This window comes from Corvus brachyrhynchos, unplaced genomic scaffold (genome assembly GCF_000691975.1).
Source record: "Corvus brachyrhynchos isolate BGI_N302 unplaced genomic scaffold, ASM69197v1 scaffold87, whole genome shotgun sequence".
NCBI classification, from domain to species: domain Eukaryota; kingdom Metazoa; phylum Chordata; class Aves; order Passeriformes; family Corvidae; genus Corvus; species Corvus brachyrhynchos.
Genome location: NW_008239767.1, coordinates 2,848,411 through 2,869,152, shown reverse-complemented (window position 1 = coordinate 2,869,152; position 20,742 = coordinate 2,848,411). Strand labels below are relative to the sequence as shown.

At 38.9% G+C, this 20,742-nt stretch overlaps 1 protein-coding gene across 1 annotated transcript in view; it reads left to right on the top strand.

Moving 5' to 3' along the window:
• Window positions 1-20,742, top strand: part of ME1 (malic enzyme 1) — a 145,518-nt gene that overhangs the window by 114,351 nt on the left and 10,425 nt on the right. Inside the window, 3 exon segments of the mRNA XM_008640222.2 lie at window positions 4,853-4,950; window positions 6,738-6,851; window positions 19,345-19,450. Coding sequence (XP_008638444.2) covers window positions 4,853-4,950; window positions 6,738-6,851; window positions 19,345-19,450 — 318 coding nt within the window.

The window sequence follows — 20,742 nt, the reverse complement described above, 5'->3', positions numbered from 1 at the left end:
CTTTCCCCTCTTTTCACTGCCTGCTGCAGAGCAGGGCAGTGTGGACACACAGCTTTGAGAAGCCTGTTCATGGCAAGAAGAAGGAGCTCCCATCTCTTAAAAGAGGGTGCTTTTGAACTACCCACAGCTGTAGCATTTGCCTCTGGAACTGAGATGACACCTTTTTGATAGGATCTTTATTCCCCTTTTTCCCAGTGAGTGTAGGAGATGGGAATGGATTTGTTTTCCTGGCACTCTGTGAAGTGCTATTTGGATGACTGGCAATGTTAACATGTGATTTCTATTATGCTGTGTATTGAGAAATATGCTGACTTACTTTTACCAATTCCTAATCTTTTAGTCCAGAATGAATAAGTCAGATTTTAGGATGTGTTGCAGAAAGTTCTCCCCTCTTCTTGTTTGCTAGCTTTTTAAGACAAGGTAGGTAAAATTACGTAAAGGAACTACTAACACATGATTACAAGTTTTATTTTTGAATCTTTAAATAATGGGCAAATGCTTCAGTGCAATAAGCCATTTCTCACTAATTTAAATTAAATGACACCCAAATATAAATTAAGCTTTTATTCCTCACGTTTTGGGGCTTTTTTCCCCATTTTTTTTTTGTTCAACTATATATGCTGAAAAAATAGTCTGTGCTCCCAAGCATTTATAGTATGTCAACCCCATACAGCTGTGGATTTCCTTTAACATATTCATGCTCAGTTGTACAGTTCACAATTAACAAGGCTAAAGAATCTTGCATAGAAAACAAAGACTTGGTATAGTATAGTGTACCTTGAAATTTCACATCTGTTGTGTTTATACAAGACATGACCTACCTTCCTAGAAAACTATGATGAAATGTTTGCTGTTGCAGCAGTTGACACTGCTTTAGAAAAATATCCTTTGTTAAATTTGTTTTGATTAATCTTCTAGAAATCTGTGGACAATAGAATGGGTTTTCAAAATCATATCCTTGAACAATGTCTATCTTACCCTGCACACAAGGGATTTAACCTGTGCTCTGGCCAGGCCAATTCTCTCCTTCCTGCAGCAATGACAGTGAGAAAAGTGACAAAATTTTGTTTCTGCCTCGTGATGTCCACAAGAAGTGGTTTGCATCTGCCTTGGCAGAGGGATGTGAATTGCATTTTGATTCATTTCAAAAGCTCGAGCCAGTACTCAGGGTGGAATTTAAGGTCATGGCGTTAGTCAGAGCAGTTCCGGTAAAACAGATCTGCTATTCAGGCTGCCGGTGCCCCCCTTTCGGTGGGAAGGAATAAGGGAAGCTGCTGATGAGGAGTGATGACAGCCGCTGCCAGCAGCAGTGATAGTGGGTTCAGTAATCTAATAAACTGGGTTATTATTCCTTTCAGAGTCAAAAGGCTGAATAAAATTGGTGGGGAGTACTTTTAAATACCCTTTTTAGAGCAGTTGTGTGCAAATCATGATTTGAGAGAAAGGTCATATTTAAGCCTTTATCTATTGCTATTACAACCTTTGTTCTGAATCGCCCTGATAATGAACATACAGGTAATGCTAGCTCACATCCCATGCAAATACTCAATGCAAAATGTTACTGACATTCAGTGCAGCATTTTATTTATGTTTCATATATCATTTATTTTTCCTTAAAGCAGAAAATAGTGTAGTGACAGAGTTTGTAAAAGTATCCTAACTGGTAATATTTAATGACAGTCCATTTTTCTGGCTAACAAGCTTAGCAACAGTACATCAGCCATGAAGATAAGTGGTATCCCAGCATTCCCATTTGTTATAAATCTATGGTGTTTCATTTTGACTCTGTCACCACAAAGCAGCTTGAAGAGCAGCTCTCTGTGAAGTCCTCTGATGGGGGCAGGGGGCTGTGGTGGCCACAGCTTCAAGGGAAATAGAGATCTTAACAGTGCTCCAGCTCAGCTTTCCTTTTCAGGAGACCAGATTGATGGTCCTAGGAATAAGCTGTGTTATGTAGGCTCCCTCCTTCTCCTCCCCTGCAAGCACAGCTGTGCAATATAAAATAGGAGAAAGAATTTGGCATCCAACGAGAGCATGGGCTTTTTTTCTTGCTGGTTATGAGGATTGTTTGGTAGGGAAACTGAGAGCACACTCCGACTTCTCTTTTTTTGCCATTTTTGATCTTTGCCAGCTTGGCACTTGCCGGAGGAAGACTTAATTTCATCTGGGAAAGAAACAAGCTAGTTCTTGGAGACTGTGGAGTGGAAATGTCTCAGCCTGATGGTTGTTGTTCCCAAAGCCATGCCTCAGAGGAACCATTTTTAAGATTTTTTTATTTAGAAATGAGGGACAGAACAAGTAATAAAAATGACTAAAGAAGTAAAAAATGTCAAATTTGTATGGTCTAAACATTAAGTGGGCTTGAGAACAAGGTGTCCTGTATTTCTGATGACTGAAGTGAAAAGTCATAATCAAAAGCACGTAACAAACTTAATTCTGAAGACAGACACATTTTTTAACTGTTCAAGTGGATTTACTTCAAAAAGTGACTTTCTAACTTTCAAATGTATTCTTAAATTTTATTAAGTATTACCTTTTATTTTTGGAAAAGTAACCATTCTTGAAACTCAGATGATCCTACCTACAAACCACATATTCAAACCTAGCCTTCAGCACCCAAATGATGTCATTTAAGAAGAGGTTTACCCAGTACCAGGCTTCTTACTTCTGTTCTTTTAGGTCCTGTAATTTTAGATACATGTATTTGAAAATCAATGATCTGTGTGCCTGCAGTATGAATGACTGTTTTGAGCATCTCCTCGAGTTTAATGTGGGGATTACTGCTATCTCACCTTTAAAATTCACCTTGTTCCTGAGAAAATAGACTTGTGAATAGCAAATTTAGGGGAGCTGCATGTTGAGGGCAACTGTCCAATATGCAGATTCTGAGCCAAGTGCTTTTGTAGGGCTGATCATACCTATTTCACACTTTTTATGAAGGAAAAGTCAGTAGCAATGGGAATTCTCCCCTCAGCTGGGTGGCCTGTGGGCAATTGCAGTTAGTGCAGTGGTGATCAGGAACAGACTTGTAGGAGCCATCAGATCTCCTCCTTGCAAGTTCTTGCAGGCTTCTCAAAATAATTCATGGCCTCATCTTTGATTTCCTTGAGTCAGTCAGCGGCAGCTGCTGCCCAGAGAGGGAAAAATTAATTTCTTATTCCCAGAACTGAATGTTGCAGGGCCCATGTTCATCTCCCTGTGGTTCAGCTCTCTCTGAATCAGATAGGCATTATAAATATTCAAAGACTGTTGAAACCCATTATTTGACTTTCAGTACCTAATTGTTAGTGTCTGGACAGCTTTTTCAGTCTGAGGGAAATCAGTGCTGTCTGCTATTGGTTCTTCAGAATATCCTCTAAAATCACAACTTTGCTGGTGGTGTTATCTACCTCACTACCACATCCCCGTCCACGGGATGTCTATATGGGATCCAAGTTCCTTGCAGCAATAGAGTCTGATTTTTTTTTTTCCTGGGCTCACCTTATGCTTTAGTGATGATAATAATTTGTGAAAAATACAAGCTTGTTGCCTGAAGTCACTAACACATGAAAGAGTCTTTCCCCTCCAGTAGGCTTTGTTGGGGAGGAGTCACCTCTAGTCTTATCTGGTCAGAAGAGCCAGATATGAGGTCCTGGTGACTAAATACAAATTTCCTGAGCACAACAGAGGCTGACAGCTTGACCCAGCAGTGCTGGCAATTCACCTGCAGTGCAGTGTATTGATTTGGGTGCAGCAGTTCAAGTCAGGAAAACTTAACTTTCTGAAAGAGTGGGAGAGTTGGGATTGTTCCAGATAGGAAAAGCAGGTTGGAACACCATTAGCCTTCAAATATAATAAATGACTTTTTGTGAAATAACAGGCTTTACAGTAGGAGATAAGAGGCCAAGATAGAAGAAGAAAAGAAACATTTAGGTTTGAAGTTTTCAACTTACTGAAATAGCTTGCTGAGGAGATATGAGAGTATTTGAAAGAAGACCTTAGGGACAAGTTAGATAAAGATATGTCAGCAATCACAGAGGTTAGATTTATCTTGCTACTGTGAACAAGTTTGAGTTAGATGCCTGCTTGAATTCTTTTTATTGCTCTACTTTTTATTAATAGCTGTTTCTCACAATGAGGACCAAAATTTCTCCATTCAAAGGCAGACAGGTATCTTGTTCTCTGGGGTTCTCATTTGGAGAAGAAAGACCTCCGCAGGCTAAATCATAAAACTAAACGTTAGCCTTTTTCTCTGTGTGGCATAACTCAAAGATAGATTTAAAAGGTACCTCCTATGTTTTAGAAGATACTAAACTGAAACTCCTGTCACAGTGGACTGAAGTATTAAATAAGCTGGCCTTATTCTTTCAGCTAGCTTAGCTTCTCTGTAAATGTTCAGTTTGATATCCTACTCTGACAACCTCCCCATGAGAAGTGAAGTTTTATTTTAGTCTTGTATTTTACTGTACTTGAAGTATATCTATTTCAAGAATGAAACCAGTAACTTAATTTTCAGTATCTGGATTCCTTCAAAATCCTTCTCTCTGGACTCTCACTCTCACACCCCCTGCTTCTAAAAAAGGTCATAACTAGAATATTTTACAAGAGTTTGCATGGCCTAGTCATTATGCCCATCCAGGAGGATCAGTCAATCGTATTTTATTTAATGCTGCTCTGATGATATTCCCACTTACATTTAACTTTTGTAAGAATAAAGTAGAGCAAACTCTAATTGCACTCAACTATTTGTTACTACACTCAGTACTTGTATATTTAGCCAAAAGATGCTCTGGTATTATTTAAAATGTAATGTTTTGTAATTGTTTCCAGAATAACCAGATACATGCTTTTTTTTTTTTTTTTTTTATTTCAGGAACTGCATCTGTTGCTGTTGCAGGTCTTCTTGCAGCTCTGCGCATCACCAAGAACAAGTTATCAGACCACACAGTGTTGTTCCAGGGAGCTGGAGAGGTAGGTATTTTTAGATGAGGAAAAATTGTATTGTGATGATTAATATTTAATGAGTTACATATGTCCAATAAACAGGAAGATTAAATGGGTAGAATGATTACTAACACCTCCTGAAAGTTGTTTTTTAGTTCAAATTTAAATTTACAGAAAAATCTCTGATCATCTGATGAAGCCTCATCTTTTTCAGAAGACATTTTTTGGAGATCTGCTCTCTTTTCAAGAATTTAAGATTTGGCTCTTCAGCTGTAAATTATTGAACTGCTCTCAATATAACCAAACAAAACATTTTTTGAAAGATGAGGAAATACAGGGGAGAAAGTAAATATAAGGTATTTACCCAAGTGAGCGTTATTTAGTAAGAAGAGCCTCTTCGATTTTTTTTGTCATTGAATATAGTTTTTCAGGATTCCGCATATTAAGGTCATCCATTTCTGAAGATCTTTATGCACACTATTTTTTTATACTAATTTTTCAGTATTAATTTCTAAGCCACTAACACAAGGGCAGGTTTTACTTATCTACAGTGTGGCTTGTCATCTCTTGTATGAAATATACAACCCCATGCTGGCTTCTTTAATTTCATTAAATATTTGGTGCGATGTCTGCAGTTTTCAAAATGGCTTGTATCTGTATCTGGCATGTCAACACCTTACTGCATCAAGGAAGGAACTCTGGAGTTCCTTCCCCTGGTTTTGCTCCCTGTTCAACGAGCAGATGAATTCATGGTCTGATGTTTATTTTTTTGTCAGTATTTTCAGTGTGGCTGTTGCTGCAAAGAGGTAATGGTAGATATCATCCCTGCCACAGGAGCTGGTTTTTAATAAATCTGGTTATTTCTTAACAAAAAAAGGGAAATCTCACTTGGTTCTTGGTGAATGGTTCTCAGTGAAACTCAGTGATAAAGAATAAGAAACAGAACCAACCCTAAAAATACATATATAGGTCTGTAATCAGAAATACTGAGTGGTCTGTTGGCTTGTTTTGTTGCCTGGTTTTCAATCTGTACCTGTATGACATTTAATCAGTTGGATGAAATATTGTAAAATCCAGTAAGAATGAAACACATTTCAGCAAAAGGTTGATACATGAGTTTTTCTTGCCCCTGCTTTGACTGGGAGCATAGCCAAGTCTAGAGTTACAAAACACATGGATAGTAAGTAAAAGGAGGCTTACCTTTCTGATGGGCATCTTAGAAAAAGATAAGAGAAAAACTCTTATGTTTTACTTTCTGGCACACAGACTGTTATTTCCTTTAGTTTAAATTACAGAAGTTTCAAAGAAGAAAAAATACTTCATGTATTCTGATAGAATGGTAGAATGGTTTGGATTGGAATGGACCATAAAGATCATCTAGTTCAACCCCTGCTGTCATGGGCAGGAAACCTTCCACTGGACCAGGTTGCTGAGAGCCCCATCCAACCTGGCCTTGAACACTTCCAGGGCCGGCAGTGTCATTATGTGGAGTAAATGTTAGTTCTAGCATTTTCTATTTGCCAGTCTCAACATTTATTGTGCTCTCCACACTCTAAGCCATCTGAAGCTTTATCTATACTATGATTTATCTATATGATTTAAGATTTTGCTGGGCTGTTTTTTTACGTTATGATTTCTAATTACCAAATGGTAGCAACAGTTCATTCTGTTTATCCTATGAAAAAATAATGATACAGTTTTATCGTCTAATAAAATTAGGAAACTTATCTAAAGTAGTGGGTAAATGAAACGTGTGAGCAGGGGATTCCTTTTGTTTCTTGTTTGGTACTCTACTTTTCTTCTTTTTCCTTCAGGCTGCATTGGGGATAGCAAACCTCATTGTTATGGCTATGGAAAAAGAAGGGATACCCAAAGATGCAGCTACCAAAAGAATATGGATGGTTGACTCGAAGGGATTAATAGTAAAGGTAATACAATTTTGTCATTACTTTAAATATCATGATACTACTTGCATTCTGTCGATAAAGACAAGAACATATTCTATGTGAAAGCAACTGCAACAGTATATCTCTCTTGGCATAGTGAGTTGTTTTTCTTTTCTAAAGTTTATTAAATTAATGACAGACTGCCATGTTACTTTGTGGAGGGGATGACTATGCTTGGAGTTCCTGCTCTGTTTCCATTAGGGATGAGCACATAATGAAGAAAATTTTTCAGCAGTTCATTAGAAAAACGTGTCAGAAAACAAATGTTCAACTTTGGGGTTTAATATTTCCCATCTAAATGCGACTATTATTTGTTAGCACAGTCTTGCACAAAGATGTATAGATACATGGCAGGCAAGTCATCCTTCTGCAAGAACTGAGGTGCATTGCAACAAAAAGCTGCTCTGCAAAGTGATACAGCTCATGTTGCAGATGTTGTGGTCTGCAGTGCTATCAACACTGGTCAGAATTTGAAGCTGCTGAGAGACTTCATCAGTCACCCTTACCTCATTCCTTCGATGTGCCAAAATAAAGAAACATATTAATTCCATGTGCCAGAATAAAGAAACTGGTATGTTTTAAAAGGTGGTTATGTATTTAATAGTTTGTGAGCTACTTAAAGGAAATAGATGAGAGGCCAGTTGCCTTTGCTTTTTTCACCTTGCTGGTCAGTTTGCAGTATTTGTGGTCATCTTTGTTTGTACCACACTTTGCAGTGTTCTTTGGCTGTCTGACATTAAAGGTCTTTTGTGGTTCACACAGCTTTGCATCAGGAGAATGCATTCTGTAGGCAGTGTCTGCTGGCTTATTGAACAGCATCACAGCACCTTTCACTCCTACTGTTAAAGGGAAAATAGTAGGATCTTACACATTGGGATGGGCAAATATTACCAAGGTCATCTTGGACATCCCTTGCCAGAAGGCACAAAAGTAGCCTGATCATGAACAGAGAATGCAGGTATTTGCCACTATCTAGGACACAGATTTTTTTTCCTTTGGTGCTTTTTTTTTGTTTGTTTAATGAGTATTTTTAATCCGTTTGGTTTTCGTCTAATAATTTTGAAGTGATTTGATGTCCAAACATAATTGACTGACGGCCTGTGTATTGTCTGTTGCTGTTGAAGCCTTGAGGTTGCCTAAGAGGAATTGGGTTGCACCATTTCTTTCACCATAGAAACTGCGCTTATCAAATTAAACAATTGAACTAAAATCACCTCCTGGTGATTAAGGAAACTGACAGGGGCAGAAGTGTAGGAACTTCACAGCCCTGAAGCAGTAAAAGAGGTCTCAGCTGCATGTCCGTTCAGCTGAGGTGGTTAACCAGCCTTTCTTCTCTCTCCCTGGTTTCTTGTCCCAGCCTCTTCGCACCTCTCACTGCTAATTTGCCAGTCAGCCGAGAACCCGTCTTGTTGCTCTTGTTCTGCAGTGACTCATTCCTTTCATAGGTTCTCAATTTTTAGTGACTCAGTAACTGCATTCTTTCCTTGCCACCTTCGAGCTTCTGCACTCTCAAGCAGGGCCAAAACCAATCAGTGTCTCACACAGCCTCGATGTTCCTTTCCTCTGCTTATTCTTCTTGGTGGAGCTTTAATTTGGGTTTTGTCCAAAAAGCAGTCCACTGAGTTTCATGTCCTGCCTGGACTGTATTTGTGAACTGTTTGTGATCGCCAGACATAACAGCTGTCTGAGGTAGATTAGGGCTGAATTTGTGGCCAGATGTTGATGCAAGCAGCAGGAACCGACGGTGCATATTTCAGGTTGTTGCTTGTGTTCCTGGAAGACCTGGCAGCACCAGTTTTCCCATCTGGCTGTCCTGGGCGGCCTGAGAATGGGTGCTGTGTTGTGTTTGAGGGACATCTGTCAGTGCAACGCCTGGGCTGGACATAAGGAAACACATCCTTGACTTAGAGCTCTGCAAGTCCTCTCTTGGCTTTCTTCCGCAGCAAAATGTTCCCCTCTGAAAAGTTAAAAAAAAAAAACAAACCATAAAACAAAAAACCCTCCCCCCAAAGAAAGATACAATGTAAGTCTCAAGAGGCTTGAGATTTAACTGCTGGGAAGTTACATATACAGTGAGTAAATAATAGAGCTGCTCCAGGTTCCTTTTTCTGGCCTGAGAGAGAATGCTGTGATTTAGGTCCACTTAGGAAATTATTTTGGCTGTAGCTGGTTGCAAAAAAATGCTGCAAGGCTTGAAGGACTTTCCAAACTCTTAGAAATGAGATAAGAGAAATAAAATGAGAAGATTTATGGGAACAAGGTAAAATCAGAACTCTATTATTACAAACCTTTGCATTATTGCAAAGGTAAGAATTGCCAAGATAGGAGCATAGATCACCAGGTAATCAAATTTTGCATAAACTGAATTGACACTTCTTTCTTGCTACTGAGGACATTTATCAATGGAAACCCGTTCAGTAAGAGTCCCTTAAAATTTGCCTCACCAAAACCTGCTTGATCAAAAGAGTTTTGCATGAAGCAGGGAGACCTTTTCAGTACTAGAAATATCCTGATCTGTTGCTTTAGCAGTATGAGAAATAACAGAATTGCTGGAGAGTCAGCAATTACTTTGTCCAACTAAACTAATTTTTACATCATTTATATTCTATCCTGGCCTTTGATCCTTAATTTTGCAATGTGTGATTATAGATTTAAACATTGTTTCTCCTTTCATCTACTTTCTGCTAGAATTTCAACCAGTTCTATTCAAAGAAAAATAACCTGGGAACTGTCATCGACCTGGCTGCAGTTTCCCCCTTTTTTCTTCTTCCCCCACCCTCAAAAGCTGCCACGAAGTCACTTATCAGGCTTTTGTTGCTGAATTTTTCCTTTGTGGCTTTTTAATTTTAGTTCAAGTGCAGCTGTGTTTTCATTCTCCTGTTAATTTTATTTTCCCCCCATGGGAACCATCTGTTTTCATTAAAGCAAGCCTGATGACCAACTTTCCTGCTATGTTGTGGTAAAAGAGCTGGTAATGGAGGCTGTGTTTGTTATACTGTCCATAGTTATGTTCTGTAATTCCTTCTAGAGAATTTATAGTGTTTTAGGTACCAGTTTGGGGTTGTTGATTGGTCTTTTAAAGTTTGTTCAGAATGCTTTCACCTTTTGAAACAATTTTTGTTCCAAAGGTGGGTGAGGAAGTTTTACAGATCATAATATCATTAGAATTTTGCCACTTAAACTGTGTGACTTTTTGAAACGTACTGTCTTAAGTATGCCAGTGCATTCAAATGGAAATTTTAATGTTGAATGAAAAGATTATTTGAAGTTGCTTTTGCACTCTTGTGTGCTTGAAGATTATACATAATCAGTTGGGACTCATCTTTAGTTTTGAATTTCTGAATTATCACACAATCACAGTCTGTCTGATGAATAAATATTTACCTGTATAAACACATTGGTGGGTAATGTCTCCCACATTCCATTCCTATAGTCTCAGTGTTCCCATTTTTTTTCCTGTTAATCACACAGATTACATAAATGGGTGATGTGTGGTGAACATGTTTTGTGTCTTCTTCAAAGCTTCCATAGTGTCATGTTTAGCTGTATTAGTAGCCAAATCTTAGTCCATGAACTTTAAAGATGGTAAGTTCTTTTGTGTCACTTAGTTGAGAAGAGGCAGAATGTGATAATCTTGGGATATTCATGAGATCCACCATTCTCTGAGCATTTCAGTAATGGGCTGCAAAGGCTTTTATTGCTTTTTTTGTTTTGTTTTCTAAGGCAATACCAAGAACAGGGTAGGGTGATAGGCAAGAGGGTTCTTGGAACTTCCTAGGAATATGATACAGATAATAAGGCATTTTTAATATTTAAATGGACTTAGTAGAAACTTCCCCCCGCCCACTGCCAAGGATGGCTGCTCCTGTGCTGAGGATGGACAGGGAATGTTCCTGGGCTGCCAAACATGCTTCTCTTGCAGTGAAGTTTGTCTGTAATTTGCAAGGCAGCATTACATTTTTGTACACCACATAATCCCTAGTGCACAGAAGTTGTTCCTTTGCATAGGGATGAATGTCATCCTTAATTTTAAAGAGTATGTCACCATGGAGAAATGTTTCTTTTGATAGTTTTGCACTCTATTCTTTCTGGTTCAGCACAGTAATAATACTTGTGTCTAGTCGATTTTAAATGTCCATTAGATATGTGATCCTGTCCCCCTCTATGACAAGCACAAGAATATTCACTGAGGTCTAATGGCTGAAGGCCTCAGAATATTGATCTTTCTAAGAGGAAGACTGAAATAGATCCCAAAAGTTTAACAATTTCTGTAGTCCTGATTAATTATAGTGGAGGTAACCATGTAAACTTGTAGATAATCCCATAAAAGGATTCAATTTTTCATCCTCCTTCCCCCATTTCATTATCCCTGGCAATCTTATTTGCATTGGATTAATTAAAGTTCATGGTTTGGTCAAAGCTGGGTACATGCACGGTTCAGTCTTTGCTTAGAGAATGATGGAAGAGAAAGGGGGACATTTGGGAATGATACCAGAATTTCAGTGCCATATAGTTGCTCCTAGTGGAGTCAGAAGATTCATATTAACAAGTGAAAGAATCTTCAGAGCTCACAATGAAATCCCATCCAGACTGTCTGTTACTGATTTTTTTTTTAAATTTTTATCAATAATCACTCTTTTAAAAAGTTTCAATTTCATTCTAGATAAGAATTTGATAATGGTTTTAACTTTTATATACCACTGTCTGCCAGTTCTGCTAGCTTTTGATTATTTCTAGCTTTCTTTTTATCAACAGTCAATTATTCTGACACTTCTGTTCTTGTTCAGTTCTTTTATGGCTGACTGCAACTGGCTGGGACTCTTCGAGCCAAGAAAATGATTTACATTTTAGCAAAGATGCAATGCCTTGGGTATCTCCAAGGTGCCACAATCACTCAAAGCAGTTTCTGCCTTATTTACTCATGTAACATCCCAGCAAAACAATCCTTGTTTGCTTCATCAGGTTTTCTGATGTCTGGGGAATTAATCTGTGCACTTTCATCTTGCATTTATCATGTTCTATATCAAGTACAAGTTTTGCAAAAAGGAAACATTAATTTGTCTCCGAATGCTCGTGGTATCACTCATGCTCAGTGAGTAATGTATGAAAACAAGTGAGGACAAGGCAAAAGGGTGATTGGTGGGGTGTTTCTCTAAAAGAGACACCACCAAAAGCTGTTGCCTTTGTTGGCATGTAGCTCTTTGACACTGTGTGCATTAGATGTACTGATGAGATGGGGACCTAATTTGGGTGGTTTATAATTTCTTTTGCTCATGCTCTGCTACTGAAATTAATGATTGATTTGCTCAGTTTTCTGCTGTTCTGTGGATTTGTGATTTGCTCTGGTTCTCAGAGCTTATCTTGTGCTTATAACTTTTGTCCTGCCTGTTAACCTTGTTAACCTATTATCCATGTGTGCTTATTTACGTGGAAATGGTACTTTATAAATTTTACAGAACTTAAACGCCCTACTCTTCTAACATTGTGTTTTAAAGTCAACACCAGAATTTTATTTCTTCTCTTAATTGTATGTTTTACTGTCAACTATTATGACACTGTCTCCTCAAAATGTTGTGTTTTTTCACACAGTTGGCACCAAACTGTTTATTAGTTGCGTGCCCAAGTTGCCTTGTTTGATTTTAATGTACTCTCTTCACCTTTAGGTGTTAGGTGATGGGCCTGATCAGGAGCCACTGTCACTCCATAATTAGTCTCAGTATGGGGTTTTGGGAGGGCTTACATGTCTCTGCTTTTTGGTTCGTAAATGAGGTGGCACAGGAGTGCCTGTCACCTGCAGGCCCTTGGACTTCAGTCAACCCCTGCCCAAAGAGTCCATGTCCATACCGTCACCTTTTTTATTTTGCATTTTGTGATTTCTTGTGCCTGATGCTGTTCTGGAGTTCTGGCTAGGGGGGAGCCTGGCCTGACCCCTCCCAGCCCGCTCTCTGTGCCCCTCCTATCCTGTCCCTTTCATGATTCTGGGCCCCCCCCCATGGAGTCCCACTGTAGTCCATGCCTAGAGCTCTCAACAACCTTTAGACCATGGATTTATTTGTGATGAAACAGATAAAAAGCCATGTAGAGACCATCACCCAAAAGGGAGGTGCATCATCACCTTCTCCCATGACTCTTAACCACTTTCTTTTTTCACAGCTGTTTTTTGTTTGTTTTACTCTTAACTCTGCAGTAGGGAACTCACAGGAAAAATGCAAGCAAAACCCAAACATTTGCAGTTGGAAATACTCAACTTACTAATGGACTGCTTTGCTCCCTGGTCTACAGTTCCCATGTCTTTTGTGGTTCTCATGTCTTCAGTATTTAAGAACCTCAAAATATTTTATTAATTTATCTGTGTACTGATCTCTGAGCTCTTGTTTAAATAAGCCACAGTTGACACAGTGAAATGGAGGCAAGTGTTGATATAAATAGATTTGTGCCTCCCTGGTGGTGAGACGGGATGAGTGCCAGCACTGCCTCAAATGTGGGACAGTGCAGTCGTCAGGGTGCTCTTCCTTATTCCCAGCTGCCTCCCAGCTGATGGAAAGAGAAGTTCATGGAGAGCTTCCAGCCCTGCTTCTCTCGCCTCGCTGGCACAGAGCTGCTCTGCTCTTCAGCCCTGGTTTGTGGAGCAGCCCCGACAGAACCAGTTCAAACAGGCCATGGCATCAGGCTGCACATTGGTGGTATTTGTAAGGTTTGCCTCCCATTTTCTAATTTCCCATATAGATGTCTGCTGTGCAGTCTGGTCTCCTGTTTTTACAGCTGTTTTCTATGAAAATTCTCAGGGTTTTATTGATGGGTCATTTTTGTTTGTTATCTGAGCCTCAATTTGGCTATAATATGACGATAAGAGTAACTTTCTGTGAAAACTGTGATGTACATTTGCTTGAAACCTGATCAGACCTTTAAACTAAAAGCTTCAGAACCCTCCCTGAAACTGCTCCCTATGAACTGCTTTCATTTCAATTCCAACATACAAGCAATTTTTTCATAGAACTGTTAACTACTGAGTCCTGTTACTTCCTTTTGCTCCTTGATTTGAAAGGTCCTGGTGTTCACGTGACTGTGTTTTGTAATAATAGAATATAATACCAGTGATTCTGACCCATTAAGGAGTAGGGACATTTTAGGATTGCCAGCATCTTTCATACATAATGTCACAATCAGAGAATGCTGCTATTGTTTCTTTATCTCTGTACTTCATCTGCTGATTTAACACAGTCCACCTTTGTAATTCATTTGCTAATAAAGAATTTAGTTCATATTACTTTTCATCTCAGATACCATGATGACTTCTAATATATCTGCTTTCAGGCTGCTTTGTTCTCTTTTGTTCAAATCCAAAATAACCCAAAGGTTTCTTGGTACAGAATTATACTGTGATGGAGGCAATACTTTTCCACTACAAAGTAATTTCTGGAATTTTCATCGAGTCTTTGGACTTAAGGCTTATTAATCTTTTTGAGTGTTAATATTCTCAACCTTCAGTATTCTAGTGAAAGTGTATTGTATAGTTTATTCAGGCAGCCTAATTATCCATTGAAGATACTATGATTTTCTTTGTGGTACATTAGTTCTTAGTAGTTTTTTGGTTGGCTGTTTTTATTTTCTGCTTTGGTTTTGTTTTTTGGTTTTTTTTTTTCCAATTCACAAAAACTTATTATAATGCCCCTGGCAAATTACTTATTCTATAAAAGATAAGAAAAACATACAAGATTATATAGCACTGCAAATTATATGGAAATAATTTTGGTGCTTTTAAAATTTCTTTCTTGGGATGCTGAATACATTTGGGAAGTAAGAGCAAGAAGAATATGTAGCCTCTTTTTCTCTCTTTGCCTTCCTCTAAATAGCTGCACAGGTATCACATAAATCTCTGGGTTATCTGCGGATTTCAGTGTGAAAGACTTTCTATTTGGATTTGGGTAGCGTCCCTTGGTGCAGGAGAGAGACATATATCTTTATGTACATCTACATATGTTATACCTAATAGAAAACATGATACACCTTAAGACAGCTGATGTCTGGGCTAGAGGAGTCTTCATACAGCTACTTGAACAACAGTTCAGTAACATCCTTTGATAGGAGCTCCTGGAAAAAATCTCTCCAAAAAATCCTTCTGCTGTGTGGTGAGCAGTGAAACAGTGAGACTGTACAGAGGTTTGGTGTACTGCAGAGGTCTTTAAACTGCTGGTTTTTCTGAGCCCTTTTCATTGCCTGAATGAATTTTTAATAATGCTGAAAGAGCAGGACAGTGGACTTAGAAGACATATCTGAATGTGACTGAAGATGATGTTTCTACTTAAAAGACTCAGATCTTCATACACAGAACCTCAGAGCTCATTCAAACTCTTCAAAGTTTGGGGTATTTTACATTTTTTCTTTTTCCTATTAGAAGAAGAAGGGAAATACCAGTAAGCTCTGTGCCACATTAGTATAGGATTATGGAGATGCAGGCAGACCAGAGCAATTTCTGATTTATGCTGCATTGTGTTGATCCTTTACAGCTCATTTCCCAGCAGCCAAAGGCTGGCTAAGCCAGGGCTGGAAATGGAAATGTCAGAAGACAGGCTCTGTGCTTCTGGAAGATGTTTCAGAGCAGCTCAACACTGACAGGTTCAGCCACTTTGCATCTCTCCAGTGTCAGGAAGGAGACAAGACAGCAACATGCAAATCCAGAACTGAGACTTCTGCATTTTGGCTCCATCCTCGTCTTTCTGCTGACTGAAAAAGCTTTGTGATTTCTTATTCCAGCTATAGGCATTCAGGCATGAATGTCTGGAAGCTTGTACTAAATGGCCTGGCAACCCCTTATTTTATGGAAGATACACAAAACTGAATTGTTTCTTCCTTCCTGCAGGCCCTTGCTTCTCCTGTTGGCAGGGCACAGAGGAAAGCTAGTTGTGCTCTTGCTGCTGCCTTTCTACTTGGTGGAGAGCAGAACTTAAGCATTTGTCAGTTTGTGGAGAAAAAAAATATCGTCTAGAGCACCGGCCTCTAAACTATTGGAGTTTTGTAATCAAATCAACTGGCTGATCTTGAAATCATGGAGATGTTTAGGGAGGTGTTATGTAGCTCCTTTAGATCACTGAATTAACAATTAAAATACATTTCTGACACCTCTCCTATGAGGAAAGGCTGAGAGAATTGGGATTGTTCAGCCTGAAGAACAGAAGGCCCCAGGAGATGTTCTATCAGCCTTCCAGTACCCAAAGGGGCCTATAAGCTGGAGAGGGACTTTTTACAGGGGCATAGGACAAGGGATTACAGCTTTAAATTGAAAGAGGGTCAATTCAGATTAGAAATTAGGAAGAATTTTTTTTACAGTGAAGGTGGTGAGACATTGGAACAGGTTGCCCAGAGAAATTGTGGATGCCCCATTCCTGGCAGTGTTCAAGGCCAGGCTGGATGGGGCTTTGAGCAACCTGGTCTAGTGAAAGGTGTCCCTGCCCATGGCAGGCTGGGTGGAATGAGATGATCTTTAAGGTCCCTTCCAAACCAAACCATTATATGATTCCAATTTATTTTAAAATAGATATTTAAAGAAAAACCCCATACCATATAATTTCTTTTATAAGCATTTTCCAAGCAAAAATCTCTATGCACATAGCTGTCGTTATTTTTGCTAAGCCACATAATTTAATATTTCATTCTTAGTTAATATGCTAGAAAAAGATATTCTTGGAAACATGATCTATGCTGACTAATGGGATCAAACTATTTCAGACCAAAGCTGAATAAATAAGTAAATTTTAAATTGTTTGGGTTTTGACTTGCATTGGGTTTTTTGTTTGTTTGTTTGACTATTATTTTTTTTAGAATGGTAAAATGTCATGAGTGAAATCAAGAGCAGATAGACATTAGGATAAGGCAGAAGTGAATCTGACCTGAGCTGACCCATCTGGCTAGCACTAGTCTTGCTAGCTAGCAGCCTGAAAAACGTTGCAGTGGATCACATCCTTACTGTTTGAGTACTCCTTTGTAGCTAATTAAATGAGAGATCATTCTCAGTGCCAGGACTTTGAATCCTTGGTGTTTCATCAATAAGCATTTTAACACCTCCTTGAAAGCCAGTCAAGTGTAAAACTGTGTAAAGAACTAAATCTGCTTCATGAAGGATTTTGGTTATTTGCTTTGACTAAAACTGAAAATTAAAGAATATCAACATTTTTATCCACTAAGATGTCAGCCTGATCTCTTGGCTGTTACATACTGTGGAAAAAAATCAAAGGTCACCTTTCCTGAGCAATCTGTCCAGATCTGCAGATCCTGGAGGGGCTCAGAACTACCAGCCTGCCAGAGCCTGAAGAGTGAGCTGGTCACAGCCCTTGGAGATGACTTCTTTTTCCTTGGTAGCCCAAGGCAGTCTCCTAGAGGTGGGGTTTTAAAGTCAGATGGAAAACTGGCCTCCTCAGCAGCAGCATGATGAGCCATTAAGGAACCATCTAAAGAAGCAGCCTGGGACTGGATGGTGGCCCAGGGCACCCACTCCTGGCTCCCCAGCAAACCTGCCTCCAAGTGAGGCTCCACCAAGCATTTTAATTCCAACCAACCCACAGATTTGAATGAAAAGTGCCTTTTATTATAGTATTTTGAATTAATCCTAGCAACAAGCTTTTGGTCTGGAAGTCATAAATGTTGGGGTTTCTTTTTCTTTGCTGACTAAAAAGAAAGCTTCATATTTTTCCCTTGGAAACGTTAAGGAAAATTCGTGCTTTAAAATGAGATGGGTCTAAAGTGTGTGTGCAGACTGTGGGGACATCTGCTGGGATGCTGGGAAATGCCAGACTGCAAAATGCATATGATGGTGGAATGATTCAGGCATAAATATGCCAAAAATTATTAATACTGCGGCATTCCCTCAGGGCTGACAATTTTACATTTTATCCACAAAGGAAACCAAGTGCCCATATCTCAGTATTTCCGTGCTAATCACTGTAGGAGATCACTTCAGACCTGCATAAGCCCATCCAGATATAAAAATGTGTAGAAAAGAGAGATCTCTGGAAATGCCCTGTAGTCGTGGGTGAGCTAAAAGAAGCTGGCATGCTGTGGGGCAGATCAGCTCAATCAGCCCCGACCACGTAACAGCCTCCCACAGCTTCCTGTGGCACCCTTGGGATGGAAGCACTTTCCTTGCAGCTGGAAATGAGAAACAGCCTCTTCTTCAGCCCACCAACTCTTGCAGTGGCTGTCCCAGGACCAGCAGAGGAGATTCTGTGATGGGACTGGCACAGCCACATGCTGCCACCCTGCAGAGCTGGGATCTGAAAGGAAGTACCAACTTTCTCACCGTGGCTTATGTCTGATGGTGTATGCAGGCCTAAGCTGAGCCAAAATTTTCAAATTCATAGACTTTGGTGGACTTGTGGAACGAATTCTATTCAAGCACTGAATACTTCAGTGTAGTCTTAATAAACTTGCTAGGATTAAGGAAACTTTCATCTTATCAGTTGTAAAAGGTGTGGCTGGGGAGACAATACATATCTGCTCTGGCTGTTTGGTCAAAATTACATTTAGCATTCAATGTTCCTCATGTACTTCCCCACATATCTGTTTAATCTGCTTCTTTCTGTATGAAATTGTAAGATGTTTGAGGGGCTGGAATCATCTTCCAGACTTGTGTTTGAAAAGTGCCTTTGCAGTGATGTTTTCTGCAGGCACGAGACTAAAACAAGAGGTGGACATGTGCGCATTTTAAACTTTTCTGCTGAAATTTTCAGATGTCTGTGTACAGACAGAGCTCTCTGTATTTAGACAACTAACAGAATTTTCACAAATTCTGGCCCATTCTCACCCTGCACTCCATGTTACTTACACTGAGCTCAAACCCACAGCTCAAGTCAATGTCAGTGATACTCTATAGCCCCTTCTCCTGCATCCATCATATTCCATTTGGAAACCTTGTTGGGCATCAGTGGATGGAAATTGCCAGTAGAGATCAGGGCAAAAGTTTTTTCACAGCAGAGTCAATTTTGTTAATGCAAAAACAGTGCACCAGACAGTTGATTAAAATTATTTTTATTCCATCCTTAATAATGAATGACTTAAATATGAAAAATGTGAAGAAGTATGTAGGCTCTCCTATAGTCTAAATAGTCACACCATATAGTCTCCATACTTACAGACAAGAGCAAAGCTGAAAAAGCTAGGAAAAACTATTTTTACTTTGCTAAGTTTTGCTAAGTTACAAATCTCATATAATTGCTCAAATAGATGTTAATACCATGGTGTTCTACAGCTATTTTCAGTTTAAAGTACAATTAATGAATTTATCTACTGCTTAGAGAAATAGATTAGTCCTAAATTATCCTAAGGATGTTAGCTGTACACAATGTACCTTTGTCTCATATGACAGATGCAAAAGTAGAAATGAAAATAGGATGTGTTAAACCAGATACTTTGTAAACTGATTATCCCAGGATATTAGGTTCCATTAAACTTAAATATATTTTTCTTGTTGTTCCTTACTCAGGGGCGTGCCTCATTAACACCTGAGAAACAGCGTTTTGCCCATGAACATGGTGAAATGAAAAATCTAGAAGATATTGTTAAGGATATAAAACCATCCGTGCTAATAGGTAATTTCTTTGAATTTAAAGCAATGACCTTATTCTTTGTTGAAAAAAAATGGGGATGTGGCTTTGTCTAAAGACAAGATCAAGTTCCTCTGAACAGAGTTTACCTTTGTGTGTTTTCAGAAAACACTGGGTGCATAATGGACTCTATTAAGCAACTGAACAAATGCTAACTATCCAAGCATGTAACACTGCTTTCATTCTGAGCCATCCATTTTACAGGGGAAAGAATCCGATTGGGTTTAAACATCTGATGCAGGACCTTACACCTTCCTAAATTACTTCTGATTTAATGTGGAGGGTGTAATACAAATAACCTTAGAGTGAGAAAACTGAGCTAAGCTCATGTAAAGCTGTGCAAACGTGAGGGTGCTGTATCTGCATCTTTTTTTGCTCACATTTAGATTCTTAGCCAGCTGTCCTTTCTGCAGACCAAAATGCACGTTTTATGAACACTTTTTCTGTTGTAAAAGCAAAAGGATTGTGATCTCAATAACAAGATTGCTCAGCTCTCTGTAGTTTGGTTATTGCATTTTAGTGGCAGTTTCAGGAATGAACTGCAAGTACTCTTGGTTTTTTTTTTTATAAGTAAGACTTCAAGATTAATCTATCTGTCTAGTAAAGTCATTCATAAGGTGCTAGAAAAACTGAAATGCCACAGTGAAAATTATCCTACGTTTTAACAGCTACCTTTTTGACTATGCCTAGACCACATGGTCCTTGTTTAGTAACATCTGCTTTTGCCAGTGATCATCAGTGAGGTAAATGAAGTGTTTCTTTTCCTGTGCTACATAAAGATATGACTGCAAGAGGACACAAAGTGGTGTAGAGAATTTAGGTAGTAGACTACAAGGCTGAAAAAGCTAGAGGGACAGAAGAATAAAATGAATGAATATTTATCCAAATAAAGGTGTGTGGATGCTCAGGGAAGATCTGCTGTCATGAAATATGGGTCTTTACTGTGTATCACTTTTATGTGTAAACCTACGTGACTCTTCCTCAAGGTCACTTTCATTCATCAGTTCTGTATAATGAAGGCACTTCCATCAGAAACAGCAATAGAAACTAATACTGGGGATTTTTGGTTTGAGTGACTAGACGTTCACTATGTTCATTGGAGTAGCAGGAGTCATGGGAAAATAGGTTGATAGTCCTTCTCCCACTGTTTTATGTAGCTCTGTCTGAGCAAATCCTCATACACATTTCATTGCCTGCAATGGCTCAAGGAAAAGCCCTAATTTAGCTTGACCCAGTCTAAGAAACTGCAATTAAAAAAAAAAAAAAAAAAAAAAAAA